Genomic DNA, 16,599 nt, shown 5'->3' with positions numbered 1-16,599 from the left:
AGAATGGTGGTCCCTGGGACAAAACCAGTTGAAAACCCCTGGTGTAGATGATTCTGTACTATGGGCGGCCAGACGACCTGCATTGGCCTTCAATTCAAGATGGAGTCCTTCTCATTCAACATCAGATCTGTTGTTACTGTCCTCCATTGGGTAGCCTCTTCCTTTGATTGTAAAACACCATCTTATGCATCTGCAAAGAGAAATTAGAACACTAAAAACATCCCTAAGAAATCCTAAAAGCCTAAGAAATCACTGGGGAAAATATAATGCTTTCATAGTAGGTCAGCTCATTTAATCCTCTTTGGAGCAGATACCTGTTGCACCTCTCAGTTCTCTCATGTCCGATTCGATCCTGTACATAATATGCTGTTCAGTTATCTTCTTTAAAAACACATAACTGACAAATATATACTAAACAATGAGGCACAGGACTATGTGGAATAAGGAAGAGACTTATCTGAGGAACTGCCAAAGCATTGTCTTTCTGTGGACTCGCACAGGTAGACTCACTGTCCTTCACACAAGGAGAGCGTCACACGAGCTGGTCTTCACACGAGCTGGTCTTCACACAAGGAGGGCTTTACACAAGCTGGTCTGGAGCAACGACCGTGTAGGAAGGGATAGCCTAACTTTAGTAAACAGTAGACCTAACAACACAGTGCTCAATAACAACAATAACAACCACAAAATAAACTCATGGAGATGCAGCTCATAAAACACAAATCTGACTGTGAGAAACCTAATGGGCTAATCACTCGAGCGTTGTGAAGTTTCTAGCCAGGTGGCTGTAAGAAACAGTAAATATTATTGAGCCCAAGTTAAAAACATCTAAAAGACACCCAGAGCTACTAAGACCGCAATTAGCTGAGGCAGTGACCATGTACAGTAACTAGGAATGGCATTTAGTCATTAATGTTTAGTGTATTACTGAATGCAAACTATGAAATAAACAATAGATTGAAGAAATGGATATCCTTAGGTTCAGGACATAAGATAAGGATAGGCTTAACTATGTGGACACTGAAACTCACCTTTCACCTTTGACGTGCTCTTACAGCCTTGTTGTCGGGAAGGTAGGCCTACACTGGGGAGAAGAAAGGGAGATTGATTTAAGCAAATTTAGATTAAGAATTCAAGTAAATGTTATGAAATAATCCTGATGATATATACAAACCACATTAGTTTAGCATACCTTGTCAGTGGATCATATTTCGTCTTGTGATATGTTATTCAGCATTTTGGATAAATGCAAGGCTTCCGGAAAAAAAGTGCATTTAGTACATTAAGGCATGAGCAGACAAAGAAATGCTAACACATTAGAATGTGCCACAGTCATGATATCGTCTGATAAGATGGTAGTAAAATATAGCTAAAATGTGCACTGTCAACAGTTATGATATAGGCTTGCAAGTTAATTTGAAATCCTTCTTTAACATACATCCCCCTTCCCCAATACAGATTTTGCGCTGCTGTTGCACATATATCATACCAAATGATACAAATACAGGTGTTACACGCATACACACACACAACAAATCACATATAGTTTTAGGAAAGATCTGCCTCCTTACTGTTCAATGGCATAATGTGTTCCATAGCAAGGAGGAGGCTATCTGGGCAAGAAACAAGCAAGAATCCTGTAGCCTATAGCCCATCCTGAAGTCTATTAACTTTTATGGTTCTATGACCCTAAGGAAATAGTATCAGCATAGTTAGCCTAGTTTACTTATAATTGTTTGGGAAGTCTTTGATTTAGACCATTATGTTTTAAAAGGCTATGAGTCAATTTGAAAAGTCCATCTTAAATTTGTTGTAGGACAAAATATAGGCTATACATGATAAGGCCTACATATACTGTATATACATCTGCATAAAAATCACAGCAATCAGAATTTGTATGCGTAAAATGATTTGAATTCGGTGTACGGAATACAGTGCTTTAGCATTAACATAAAGCAATAATGGAACGGTTGCATAAAACACACTACATAAACATCAGCCTACTTAATTATGTTCATTCATCATGCCTCAACACGGTATAAACATGAAGGTGTATTGATTATTGTATTCATCATATAGACCAAGCATTTGTTCACCATGATTCTTCTCAATAGTGAAAAGGTGGAATCCACCAAATGCACAACAGGAAATATACTAGAGTGAAACAATCCAATTATCATTGGAACAACAAAGCACATGAACTCTTCATGATCTCTCCTGTCTCTCTCGTCTCCTGCTCAGCTAAGGACTCAGAAGCAAATGGTAAACAAAGAGACAAGCTGCCGTTAGCATACTCAGCACCGTTAGCATACACAGCTAAGCAGTTCTGTCACACTAAGGAGAGAGAATATGAGGTAGGCCTACTTTCACTGTGCACAGGTAGAGATTCAAGCAGAGTCTACTCAAAGTTCCATAATAACTCTATTTTGTTTGTCATATGCTTTTCTGTGTATATTTTCATAAGTTCACTTTACAATATACCATTTTCTATCATATGAGTTAATGTTTCTCCTGTTGTCTGCTCCCCAGAACAGCCACATGTCCACATGGCATCACACCCAGTGGCATTCTTCTCTGGGTATTCTCAGGCTAGGTTCTTGGGGATGAGTACTTGCATGTGACAGTGGGAGGTTGGGCTGCTGTGGGAAGTCCCCAACCAATTGCACAAGGAATTTCACATCTTTTCCTGTATAACTAAAACTGTTTAATGACTGTCACCCACACACAGAGACAGAGGTTAGTGATGCTCTGGAAAACCAGAATGGAATAAACTAATTTTGAACTGTCCTGGGTTTAATTTATTTTTTTACTGATATTTGGTTTCAGTGTATATCAATTTCTTGGTCCAACTCCAAAAATAAAAGCTGCTAGCCAGGCCGGCTAAGCGATCACATGGAGAATTGTCTTGTTGGAATGCAACTCTAGTTGTTTGTTGCCTTTTAGTTGCTATAAGGTGACCAGGGTTCGTCTCCCAGGTTCTCCTCTTAACCCTAATCCAGGTTTCTTTCCCCAGGGTCTATCCCACGCCCAACCCCTTCCTTTCCCCTCACCAGGGTTGTACCCAATCTCCACCCTAGCCCAGGTCTGTACTCCCAAGGGTGTCTTCCCCACCCCTTACCCTGGGTATCCTGGATCTTCTCTTCTTTTGTGTTCATTCCTTATCTTTTTTTGACTGAAATGGGATGGATTGTTTAGGAATATCATAGTATATTTTGTTGTGTCCAACTTTAAAATAAACATAGTACAGTAAATCAACACTTGAAGCTTTTATTAAAAATTTTAACATCCTACATCCACTTTTGAAACATCAAATATATAAAAATACAAACAAGCCAACCAGGGGGGAATGTAAAACATGATACTGTGATTGTTGGACAGCTTTTCACTCCTTCATAAAACAATGGCACAAGCGAATGGCAATGGCACATATCAGCAGTTGCTGGTCAATCTGACCTTTGAAGTATTTTCTGTGCATTTAAGAAAATGTGGAAAACAGCTGAACTTAATAGAAACTATAACAATAAAACTATAACAATAGTTTATAGTAGTAGTAAGGTATAAATGACCCCTTGAAACTGAGCACTTCATGTGTGGTCCACTAGGTTTTAGTGTTTGTACTGTGTTAGCGTCATTGCTAACATGAATCTTTAAATAAACAAATGTTCTAATGGATATGTTGAGCTAGGGGTCAACAGGATTATTTCCACAATGAATGATTCCAACAGCCTCATCTCAGGGGAGAGTTCATTAACCACTTAGCCACAAATAGAAAAGGATTCAAAAAAAGTTTCTGTTTCTTCTACTTGGAGGTTTCTTGTTTGACTGTAAAGATCAGTATAACACACAAGTGCCGTCTTAATCAGATTTCAACAACACAGAACTAGATAACTAAAAATAAAATTCATCCTGCATTTTCCTGCCTCAGGAACCAAAGAGGAGATGCATAAAGACCTTCTCAGTGTACCCCATTAAGGCTATGTTGTGTGTATGTGTACAAATGTGTGTGTTTGTATGTATAGACTCAACTGTAAAAGGGCAATATGAATGATTCTGTATATACTCGGTAAAATACTTTATCAAACAATGAGACATACATATGAACACTAGGGGTTGCAAGAGTGCACACATTTACAAATCGAGAACTCGTTGTACACAAGAAAGCAAGTGGTCTTACTTTACGCCAGGTAAAGTATGGATGATACAATATTTTAACATTATTGTTACCAACATTCTATTGTAGCCCAAGATATAGAATTCAGTCAACAAAATGTTTAGTAAGTGTTCTTATTAGGTTTACTTATAGCTAGGGGTGGATGGTATTTCAGCTTACTAAATCCACCGCATTCATTTTGCAATACAGTTAATACCTGGCAATTTTTTTAAAGCATGAAGAAAGCATATGAATTCCCCAATGTAAGAGAATTATACATCGGTTACCGGTAGCCGGTATGTCCTGCCTACAGTTACCAAATGAGAAGGCTAGATGGCAGCAAACTATTCAAAATATTTTAAAGCGTAACTTCATTTAAATGTGCATTACCTCCTTAATAATCTGAAACAATGTCCAGTTTAAAAATGGAGCGAATGTAATATATCTTTTGCCACCAGTGGACATTGTTGGTACTGTTCTGAGTTTGTCATGGTAAACAATGGAAAACTTGACAAAAGGCCTAGCACATGACAATAGGTGACACACCTCTACACAGTAGTTTGACTATGTCTTCCAAATTGTCTGCAAATTATGTTTCCAGAAATAAATGTCCCTCAAGACGAAAATTGTCAACAGGCTGGTGTTTGGCTAAGAACTTTGACGGTAATGGGTATGTTGATGACTTTTCATTGAAGTTTTAGTTTCCCGTTATTTTCTTTCAGTCATACTGAGTAAATTGTGCTAGTAATTAGGGGAATTTCGTGATTATTGTTCGAATGTAATTGTTAATTTAGAGGAATTCTTTGAGCCACATTCGAGGTTTATAATGTTTAATGATAAACTGCATAGCGTAGTAGCTTAGTCTCTGTTATATGACAGACTCGATGGTAGAGCCATCCTTGAGAAACGCGTTTACATCTCACAGTTATATGACAGACTCGATAGTTGAGCCATCCTTGAGAAACGCGTTTACATGTTTGTTTGATCTGAAGGACAGTTGGGAAAGAACATTTGCCATTTTCTATTTCATCATAGAAATTCAAAACAATTGATTTCCCCTTTTCTGCCATTGCATCTTCCTTCTTGTTGACAAAGGGGCTCTAATTCGAAACTAAGTGTGCGCAAGATCTAGTGTCAAACGTGAGATCCTCGGGCGGGTTATTACATGGTGTAGGCAATCATTTCACGGAGACAGACGAGTTCCAAGTTAAACCCTTTACTTGTCCAGCGCCATCCAAAACCCCCTTACACTCATCAACTCTTCTTCTCTGCATCTCAACTCCCTCCAAAACCTGCTTCAAACCTGGAAATGTAGTCAAATCTAACAATGAACATTATCTAAAAACTGACCCATTTTCAGTTCTAACTCTACCATTACCTGATTAACAAGTACTCAATGTTAATGTCGAAACTGGAGAATTGATTTAACTGTTCCACTACCCCAATGGTGGAGTACTCTGTGCAACCCCTAATATAGATATCAAATATAATATATAATCAGATACCATGGCGGTGTGAGGGCCACTGAATAACATGGTGTTAGACTATGCCAGTTCAGTCCCAAGTACTACTGGTGGAATTTGTATAAACTGTATAAATATTGACACAATTAACATATTAAACACTAAAAAATAAATAAATGTTTCCACAAAATAAATTAAGCATGGAAAGCATTGGCGACTTAGAGAAAAAAGCTTTCCAAAAAGAAAAGAAAAAACATTTCTCAACATTTTGTTTTAGTGTATAAAACACAGGTATTGGCAGATATTACATAGGCACAGTCAGTATTGAGCGTTTTGAAGTGTGAAAGTGTTCTCTTGAAGGTGTTTTCTATTCCTGTGCTTCTGAATAGTTTCTGTAGTGCATTTACAGTGCATCAACACCTGAGCTACAGCGCACTTCCACAGGAGTCCTAGGAAGATGAACCGTGTGTTGTTTAGATAGATGAACCTTCATGGTCAGTGCCTGCAGGCAGAGCAGTGATGCACCAGTGATAATATGTGCTAGTAAAACCACTCTGTAGTGACACTTCCAAGTAGTAAGGGTGCGCACCAGTGCTTACCAGTAGGATAGGGGACACTTCATGTTTAGCTAAGTCCTTGTGGTGACTTAAACTGGCCATGGAGACACAATAAAGAGCGCCTAACATGTCTGTATTAAGCAGTGCATGCCACGGGCATCACATCATCTTCACAGAGCGATTACTTATTGCTTTCTTACAGTCATAATGTGCCTGAGGGCAGGGCATAGGCCTGTGTGGATAGGGACTGCACAATCCAGAACAGTGTTGGCTTTACAAAGCTAATAATATGCTACATACAGGGCAGAGAGCTCCACTCTCTTAATGTTCTGGATCATTCCAACCAGCTAGTTCACCACTGGCCACCAGGGACAAACCAAACACCCCAATGATCAAACATCTAGACCTCTGATCTTCCTTCAGTCCTAATTTGACTTTCTTCATTCTCCTTCTGTGTGAAAGCAGGTACAGGTCATGCCAAGCGGTAGAATCCTCTCTCTATGGCCTTGGTAGCAATGTTTTCAGCCGAGTAGCGTTGGTCGAGCTGCAGCAGTGCCTGGATCAGATCATTGATGTTGGCCCGGAGCCCTTCTCTCTGCATCCACACACGGAGCAGCTCATACACCTTGTCTCCAGCTGGACTATTCTCTGCAATCTTAATGGCATTATCACTCACTCCAATGCTGCGGAAGAACTTGTTGTGGAAGCGTACATCCAGAAAGGTGTCAAACAGGTCAAACGTCTTGCTGAGGGACAACTCCTCTCCTGGTGGGAGATATGAAACAAAAAAAGAACATGTAGTTATAGGACTTGATAACCGAGGGTAGTCAACCTCAATGTCAATTCCTGTGGCAACTGGCACTTAGAAAAGTAAACTGTATGAGATCTGCGATAGGCTCTTAAGAGCTTCATTTGTTCCTGTTTAGTACAACGGGCCACAACTTTTCAGGCAACAGCAAAGAAATTCATGAAAGACAGGTTATATTCCTTATCCAAAGCTGTAAAAACTCCTACAAAATATCAGCACACCTCTTGACTAACTAAAGCCTGTATTTCAGCTGATGTTTTCCCTGTGTTCACTGAACGTGGTAAGTTTGTCTGACTATCTACAGCAAGTTAGCGCCTTTGCATTCTAGATAGCTGCTCTGACAAGCTAGCAAGCTTACATATGCGATTCTAAGTTATTCTGGAAAGCAGACAGTCAAGACAACAAGAGTTTGACAAATGATAGTTTCTAACGTTACAGTTTGTTGCGTTACTTTGCATATTCAACATAACAATCGGTAGAAACATGGCTAAGGCTTATACAGACAGCGGCATAAAAGGTACACGACCACCAGGTGAAGTTTAAGGATGTATAATGCCAGTGGTATGGATTTTGTTTTAGTTTGATTCACTCTTTTCTTCTACAGATGTGACAATCTGTAGATTGGTCATTTCCTTTTATAAACCAGGGGCGTTCAAATCCAAAGCTGCAGAGCCTATTTATATGCCAAACTTGTCTTTGTAAGCATGAATGGTCGTATAATACATTAACTTGGCCACAGGGCCTGCTAATCAATCTTATCTAGACCTAAATCCTATTCACTTATACCGCAATGCCATCATCAGTTTTAAACAACTAGATTGCTTGACCTGCAGTCATACTAAATGGCATGTTAATGGAAGGACAATTTAATGGAAAGAAACGCCATGTGAAGTTGTCTACTGCTTTCGAGGGGCACATTTGAACAGTCATGTTCCAGTTTTCTTGACAAATGAACGTCTATATAGAACATCCCATAATCGTTGGCAACTTATTTGGTCATCGATTTTAGCCGATGACCAAAGTCAATTTAGTCGATGACCAAAGTAATTTTTTGTCTAAAACTGTAAATGTAAATTAATGTAACATATTCACATTTAATCTTGAACTGATGAGACACGTGTTTGTTGTTTTCCATCTTTGTTAACAAATGCGTAATTTAGTGTAATTTTCAATAACTCTGAAAGTGTTGTAGGTCTTAACTGAACTCTGCTAACGCTTAGACCAAAAATCCATTGAAACTCATAGTAGCTAGCTACCCTCGCTGCTAATAAGTATAACGTTAGCATGCTAGTTTGCCTCCAGTCTCTTTTACTGCCATTTTATGTAAGGTCAGCCATTCTAAAAAGGTTCTACACATACGTGAGATACATTCCCTGTTTAATGGATAAAATGTTGCAAAGTATTGTAGGTCTTAACTGAAGCTCTGCTAACGCTTAGACCAAAAATCCATTGAAACACATCGTAGCTAGCTACCCTCGCTGCTAATAAGTATAACGTTAGCATGCTAGTTTGCCTCCAGTCTCTTTCACTGCCGTTTTATGTAAGGTCAGCCATTCTAAATAGGTTCTACACATACGCAGGGCTCTCAAGTGTCACGCATTGAGCGTGACAGTCACTCATTTCGGTCTTTAATCACGCACTCCCGCCACACATCGTATTTCTCACGCTGAAAAAAACCTCTAGGCTATTTAATGTGCCGCAGCGCGCACACATGACCTGGCCGCGCTGCCCCCACCATGTCCCCTGGAGTTCTGACGTGAGTTGCCACTTATCAGCCAATCCAAAAAATCAAATGGGCTACACAATAGCCAATCAGAAAAAAAAGTATCTTTTGTATCTGTTGTATCTGGGTAAGATTTAATCCAGCAACCAATGAAAATAAAGCATCCTGGCATTGCGCGCGACTGATCTTCTGAACGTTTCGTTCAACTGAGGAGACCACTGGAGCTCTGAGAATCAGTCTTCTACAAGGAGTAGGTCGTCTCCTGTTTTAATGTTACGACAAATTCACAATGGTTTGATACAAGCAATGACAACTAGACTGCAGTTAGAGAATTTTCCCCAGATAATTAGCATACGTTTTTTGTAGCGTTTTAGCCTACAGCCAGCCTTTTCACTAGCTTTGACTCCGAACTTCGTTAATAGGCTATAATAAATTCGAATAGGCCTATTCTTTTTTGTAAATGTGGTTGCTTGTTATAAATATCATGGCCATGGATGCATTAATCATTCCATCTGTCTTTCAATGATGTCAGGTAAAAAAACTAATTAGTATACTGGTGCTCTATCTGCAGCCAAGAGAAAACCTGTGCCCATCAAGGTGTGCGGGATGTGACAAGGCACATAGGCAGTAAGGGGCCATTCATGACATGGACAAAATACTGCTCAGTAATGTACTTTTATTGTTACTGGGGGGGGGGGGGGGGGGGGGTCTGTGGGCATACGGCGAGGGCGGGGCGAGTGGAATAGGGGCGGGTCGGGCATATGTCACTCTTGACTGGCTTCAAAACTTGAGAGCCCTGCATACGTGAAATACATTCCCTATTTAATGGATAAAATGTTGCAAAGTATTGTAGGTCTTAACTGAAGCTCTGCTAACGCTTAGACCAAAAATCCATTGAAACACATAGTAGCTAGCTAGCCTCGCTGCTAATAAGTATAACGTTAGCATGCTAGTTAGCCTCCAGTCTCTTGGCTCTTTCACTGCCGTTTTATGTAAGGTCAGCCATTCTTAATAGGTTCAACACATACGTGAAATACATTCCCTATTTAATGGATAGAGAGCAAAGCTCTGAGCATTACTCCATAGCAAATTACTCTAGTTGTCATTTCAAGCTTGCTGGAGAAGGCACTTCCAACACCAGCTAAAAGAGCAACAGTGGTCTGAAGCAATGTACTGTTCGAGTTTTTATGTAAAGTACGGTAGCCGTATTGCTGCAAGCGGTGCGGCTCTGTAGTTTACCAAAGTCGTACTAAAACATTTTGACAGAGCGCCGTGTACCACACAAGATCGCTTCAAAATAAAATGAATTATTATTATTATTATTATTATTAACCAGAATGAATCCATATATAAGGCGCTCCGGATTATAAGGCGCACTGTCGTTTTTTTGAGAAAAAGGCTTTTAAGTGAGCCTTATAGTCCGGAAAATCGATACATTATTGACGATACAGTACTGCCTCTCGAACCTTATTCCTTAAATGAAGTGCTGTGTTTGAAAGTTTTACGTTGTGTTGGAGCGTTTGAAAAGTTCTTTCCAGAGCTTCACAAACTCTCCAAGATGGCCAAATGGCTCACACTCCATGGACAGTCCTGCCCTGGAGTGGGTCTGCTGACAAAGTCCCAACATAGGTAACCATGCAGAGACAGATCCAGGAGGATGTGGCAGAGCCCTAAGGACAATGGAAAAGCCTAGAGAGGAAGGAGCCTGATCCACTGATGCCACTGATACTGGCTGGAGCAGAAATCTCCTCTGATGCAACCAACAAGAGTGCAGAGAAGACAATATGGAGTTCTACTGTTCTCATCCATATGTCAAGAGGGCCAATCTGAAAGGCAGAATGCACTCTGAAAATGATAAAATCTACAAAATGGACACCCCGATTTCCTATCTTGACTGGAGCCTACAACAAGACAGTGACCCAAATAATTGCTCCATATTATGCAAGAGGAAGCCGTCAAGCTGTAATGTTGCTCAGTTTGGGATTGCTACAAAAGGAGGACTCCTAAATGAAAGCACATTTCCAAGGTCAGATTTAAAAAGGAAATGCAGCAAACTCTACTTCTGACCTTGTTGATGTTTTGACTATGTGTTCTATACATTTGGCACTTTAGTCCATAAATGAAGATGAGAGTTTCCTTGGAAATGTGTAATTTTCTGGGCGATTCCAACCCTTACGGTAGTGTACCTATTCAGATAGTTTGTTTTATTACTGGATTATAATTAAAATACACTTAAGCAATATATATTGCTTTTATAAAACAATTCTACTGTCAACAAATTAACATTTCAACACAAAGTTATTGTTTAAAAATGGTTTATTTCGCCATTGTTTCTCCGCAACAAAAAATAGTTCCATTGTCAACGTCTTGGTTTGGAATTTTAAAAACTTTGAATTAACGGTTATCATCAATGCAAATGTTTCATCGCGGAGTGATTTATTTTTAGCTGTGAAAAGTCCCGTAACTGTAGGTATGTTGACGAATAACCTTTAGCATGGAACGTCTCTCGTCCAATCAGAAACAGCTAAATTACGCGCTAGAACCCAATTGTTTTATAAATGTTGCATAATTGTTAGAACCGGTTCTTCTGATTTAAATGTTATGTATATTTCACCAGGGCCAGTACTATGTTCTATGTTTTTTTATGAATGGGTCATCCTGCCTGAGGACCTTAACTGAATATACATAATAAATCTTGAATTTCTTTATCAAGGACAAAATCAGAGATCTTTGAAATGCCAAAGAGTGAAAAGTGAATTTTGTTTATCCAGACAATTATAATCCAGGCATGGTGATGCCTACACTTCCAGTATGCAAATAAAAAGTAGGTTATACTTAACCAAAACAAATATCTATAGATAATCAAAACAGTTTGTGATTAACCAACAATGATGTTTACTGTACAGTGTGCACTCTTAAAAGCCATCAATGATGTTAACTGTACAGTGTGCTCTCTTAAAAGCCATCACTGATGTTAACTTTACAGTGTGCACTCTTAAAAGCCATCAATGCTAACTTTACAGCGTACTCTGTTTTTTCCCGCCTGTCATATTATAATATTATAAATGTTTCTTACCAAGCAGAGGCTCAAGAGGCTTGATCAGCACTTCGTCCTGTAAAACACACACACACACACACACACACACACACACACACACACACACACAATCAGACCCTGCAGTTTTAGTCTTATGAATCTTAAAATGAGGCTATGATATTTTATTATATGAATATTTTTCCAAAGGTGCTATTGAAATTACATTTTCACCAGACATTGGTAACAACCCAAGTAATCCATACATACAAAGAAACCAAAACAAATAAGTTCAGGAATTAAGTTTTGTTTAATAATGTGAAATGACACAGGGGAAAAGTATTGAACACGCTTTCTGATATTTATTTAATACTTTGTACAAAAGCCTTTTGTTGGTAATGACAGCTTCAAGACGCCTCCTGTATGGAAAAACTAGTCGTATGCATTGCTCAGGTGTGAGTTTGTTACCAACATCTGATGAAAATGTTATGTAAATAGCACCTTTGGAAATATATTTACTGAGAAAAATGGTGACCTATTCAATTCTTATTTTACCCGCTGTATAAATAGTGATTATAAATGACAAATGCAGCTGTGCAGTCTGTGAGAGAGAGGGACAGACAGACATGTTGAGGATAGAGAGCGCTGTGCACTCCGTGAGAGAGAGGGACAGACATATTGAGGATGGAGAGAGAGAGCTGTGTACTCTGTGAGAGAGGGACAGACATATTGAGGATTGAGAGAGAGCTGTGCACTCTGTGAGAGAGAGGGACAGACAGACATATTGAGGATGGAGAGAGAGAGCTGTGTACTCTGTGAGAGAGGGACAGACACATTGAGGATTGAGAGAGAGCTGTGCACTCTGTGAGAGAGAGGGACAGACAGACATATTGAGGATGGAGAGAGAGAGCTGTGTACTCTGTGAGAGAGAGGGACAGACATATTGAGGATGGAGAGAGAGCGCTGTGTACTCTCTGAGAGAGAGGGACAGACAGACATATTGAGAATGGAGAGAGAGCTGTGCACTCTGTGTGAGAGAGAGAGGGACAGACATTTTGAGAATGGAGGGAGAGAGCTGTGCACTCTGTGAGAGAGAGGGACAGACATATTGAGGATGGAGAGAGAGAGCTGTGTACTCTCTGAGAGAGAGGGACAGACAGACATATTGAGGAAGGAGAGAGAGAGTTGTGTACTCTGTGAGAGAGGGACAGACACATTGAGGATTGAGAGAGAGCTGTGCACTCTGTGAGAGAGAGGGACAGACAGACATATTGAGGATGGAGAGAGAGAGAGAGCTGTGTACTCTCTGTGAGAGAGAGAGAGGGACAGACATATTGAGAATGGAGAGAGAGCTGTGCACTCTGTGAGAGAGAGGGACAGACATATTGAAGATAGAGAGAGAAGGTAAGGGAGACAGAGGGGCACCCACCCTAGACCAGTTGTCTGGCTCCCAATCTGTAGAACAACTGGGCCTGGTGGTGGGGGGGCTGTGACCGGGGGTCTCGCCTCCACTGGGCCTGGTGGTTGCGGGGCTGTGACCCGGGGTCTCTCCTACACTGGGCCTGGTGGTTGGGGGGCTGTGACCCGGGGTCTCTCCTTCACTGGGGACGGCTGGAGGCACTGCAGAGAGGCTGGTCTGAGAGGAGCTGGTGGTGTTGGGCAGACTGTCACCCAATCCCCGGTCCTCGTCCTCCAGGGCGGAGCCTTTGGTGCCCACTCCCTGTGTCTCTTGGAGCAGGGGGCTGGACTCAGGACCAGCTTCCTCACCCTCTTCCAAACCAGCATTCTGGCTGTTCTGCTTCTCCTCTGCTGATTGGGGGAAAACCTCCTGCGTGAAGATAGCAACCAATCAGAAACCATCAAAACCACAGAGTAGTGATCAATGGCAATAAAGAACAGTACTTCAGCATGATTGGTGTAGATGATTGAAGAACACTTACAATTGGAATCTTCACCCCCTCAATTGCACCATCACTGGCTGAGGCTAAAAGAATGGTTTAGGATCAGGTTAGTCTCATTTCAGCAATTTTTGTCAATCAACTTGGTTTAAAAATGAGCCAAGAGGAAAATACCCCTTTTGATAGATTGAATTAAGAGTTTGGAGAGGGCAAAGTTAGTGTGGGCAGAGAGGAGAGAGATGAGGAGGTTAAGACTCACCCAGATGTGACCTCCTCTGCCACCACCAGAAGCCACCAATGGCACAGCCACTCAAACAGAGAAGGAGTAGTATGACTGCCCCTGCATGGAGAGAACAAGGCCAATACTCAGCATCTCGAAGAAATATGTGTGTTCTATATATTTAAGTATATATGAGTATTTATATATACATATATCAGTCCCATCAGGATTTTGTGATTGTGATCAACATGACAGATTTTAAAAGGTGGTGAGAAATTTTGAATTGTTTGAAAGTGGGGTTGAAACCCCACTTTCCCCCCATAGATTCAGGCCCTTTTGTGATTTTTTTTGTTAATGTTAGCAACTTTAAACAGTGGTTCAAACATCTCATTCCTTTGTTTGTTGAAGTATATGTAAGTAGTATGCATGTCAAGGGACCCCTCTTAGCGTTGATTGTGTTTGTGTGTGACCAGGACCAATGTTGCTATTGTTTGCTTGAGACAATGATTTAGCAAAGTTAGATGGAATAAAGGCCTTGTTACAGTTGAAAATGCTGCAGTCCAAATCCACTACCTTAGATTTATAATGTATAGAAGATGCAATCCATCACATTGCATTTTTCATAACTGTGATGTTTGTTAGTTGAGATTTGCAAAGCAAACCATGTCTACTACGGATTGTAGTAACTAGTGATTTTCAGGGGACTCACAGCATACCAGAGGACATAGCACAAACAGCGGGGTCTGCCTGGATTGGTGTCGGACCTAGCAAGCGACACAGATTGCGGCGGGAGAGGAAACAAAAGCAAGGATGCCGGCTAACATAAAAGGCTACAAAGGCAACCACATAAACCACCGCTTAAGAGCATCTCTCTCACCGGTTTACCGGTGCTTACTTTGACATGATTTTGATCAGTCTGAAGTCGTTTCGCGTTGCCTGTGGGGTGATGTTACGTGTCCCTATTTGGCTACCTCTGGTGGCTGCTTTCTGTTCCCCGTTCTTTTTACCTATTCTGTGTCCAGGTGGTGGTCCTGAGTGGGAGGCGGGGCCTCCACCTTAAAAATCCCTACAGCATGCCAGCAAGGAGACTTCCTTCTCGAGGCCGGTCGGATGCGTTGTGCCTTACGCCCGTGTTCCAGTTCACCCCTGCGTCCCTTTGTCTCGTTGTCGCTGCCACGCTACCCCGTTTTGTTCGGCATAATTGTTTGCCAGCCATTTGTATAATAAATTTACCCTAGACTTTCGAGCCCTGTGTCCTCTCTTTTATGTTATGGTTCCCAGCCATAACAGATGAGCACACATTGCAATAGCATGCCTGTATAAGGAGCTGGCGGGGCGTTTCTGTATGCAATTTTAGGTGCATGAGAAAGCGCGTTTAATTAAAAAATAAGTGCACAGCTAAGAAAACTTTGGCGGTTTAAGAACACATTTCCAGGCTTTTATGAATCCGGCAGAGATCTTTCCTGAGGTTGGTCTTTCGAAGTTGGTAAGATGATACTTAAGAAGACACTTAAGAACATTTTTGAGACTGAAGTCCATTGTTTCCCCAACGCAGTGTTTTCAATTATTGAACTGCATCGAATCGCATTGAATCACGTCGCATCTAATCGCACTGTATTGTTTTTTTTATCAAGATGCATCTTTTCTTGTATCGTATCCTTCCCATGTATCGAGATACGAATCGGACCGTCTTTTTCAGACTCAAACCCCTAGAACCCTAGGACCTATATAAAACATTGTTAGATATAGGCATTTTCATAACTTCACATAATATGATTACATCTCAACAACCACCTGCGAGATAATTTGCATAGCACTAGGCCACAGCCATCAAGGTGGCACATGGCCTTTTGTCTATGTTGATGGGCCATCAGACCTGGTTCCTGGCTTTTGTGTGTCTTCGAGCCAGAACTATTAGACTCTGATTGTTGGCCTTTGTCTACAGCCATGACAAGATGACTGAAGCAAAGACATTAGCATCCATATGGCCCTACATATTCATAGGTTTGTTCTAAGCTAGACTTCAAGACACACCCATTCCCTCCCCTAAACGCATACATTAATTCTACAGTATAAATGTATGTACAATGTTTGTAATGTTTAAGAAGAAGAAGCAAGGAGACCGACTCCTCAGCAGCAGACGTGCCTTGTGCATGCTTGTGCTGTATGGAGTTGACCGTGGCTTGTGACTGAATAAACACATTCTTTCGCTAAGCCGTCTTCTACAAGTCTTATTCTGAACAAGCTAACTTGAACCAAGCGTGGGCATCCGATGAATTCGCCGGAGGACAGCACAATCTTTCAGTATGCTCTTCATAGACAACAGGGAACCTGTGTAAGCATGCTCTTCATAGACTCCAGGGAACCAATGTAAGCATGCTCTTCATAGACTGCAAGCCTACTTGTCCACCACAAGTCAGTCCTCTTAGTCAGGAAGTCATCCATTGAATCTCACAATGAATATTTCCTGAACTCTCATATATCACAAGTGAAAAATGAAACTGTAAACGGAAGTGGGATTCCATGTGAGGATGCTAGAGGTGCCAGTGATGTGGGACAGTGTTCCATCTTACCTGCTACTGTGGCAATGTGGCTGGTGAAAGGAGTGGTTGCAGGAGAGTCTGTGGCTGAGTCTAAGGGAGGACTGATCTTCTCACACACAGTGTTGGAGGTCGGGGTGCACTTCTTCACCTCTTCCTCTTCTACTTTACACCTGCTTGCAGAAGGAACAAAGAGACAAGCTGCT

General features: G+C 41.0%; 1 protein-coding gene across 1 annotated transcript in view; it reads right to left on the bottom strand.

Moving 5' to 3' along the window:
* Positions 1-3,339: 3,339 nt before the first annotated feature.
* The window catches only part of tnfrsfa (tumor necrosis factor receptor superfamily, member a), a 45,365-nt gene continuing 32,105 nt past the window's right edge, over positions 3,340-16,599 (bottom strand). Inside the window, exons 5-10 of the mRNA XM_080838210.1 lie at positions 16,427-16,566; positions 13,893-13,973; positions 13,676-13,719; positions 13,165-13,563; positions 11,778-11,814; positions 3,340-6,935 (exon numbers count right to left, since the gene is read on the bottom strand). Of these exons, the coding sequence (XP_080694336.1) occupies positions 6,643-6,935; positions 11,778-11,814; positions 13,165-13,563; positions 13,676-13,719; positions 13,893-13,973; positions 16,427-16,566 (994 nt within the window). The 3' untranslated portion in view covers positions 3,340-6,642. The remainder of the gene's footprint in view (positions 6,936-11,777; positions 11,815-13,164; positions 13,564-13,675; positions 13,720-13,892; positions 13,974-16,426; positions 16,567-16,599) is intronic.

This window comes from Sprattus sprattus, assembly GCF_963457725.1.
Source record: "Sprattus sprattus genome assembly, chromosome: 5".
Lineage (NCBI taxonomy): Eukaryota > Metazoa > Chordata > Actinopteri > Clupeiformes > Clupeidae > Sprattus > Sprattus sprattus.
The sequence above is the reverse complement of the archived record's forward strand: the minus strand, read 5'-3'. Positions and strand labels throughout refer to the sequence as shown.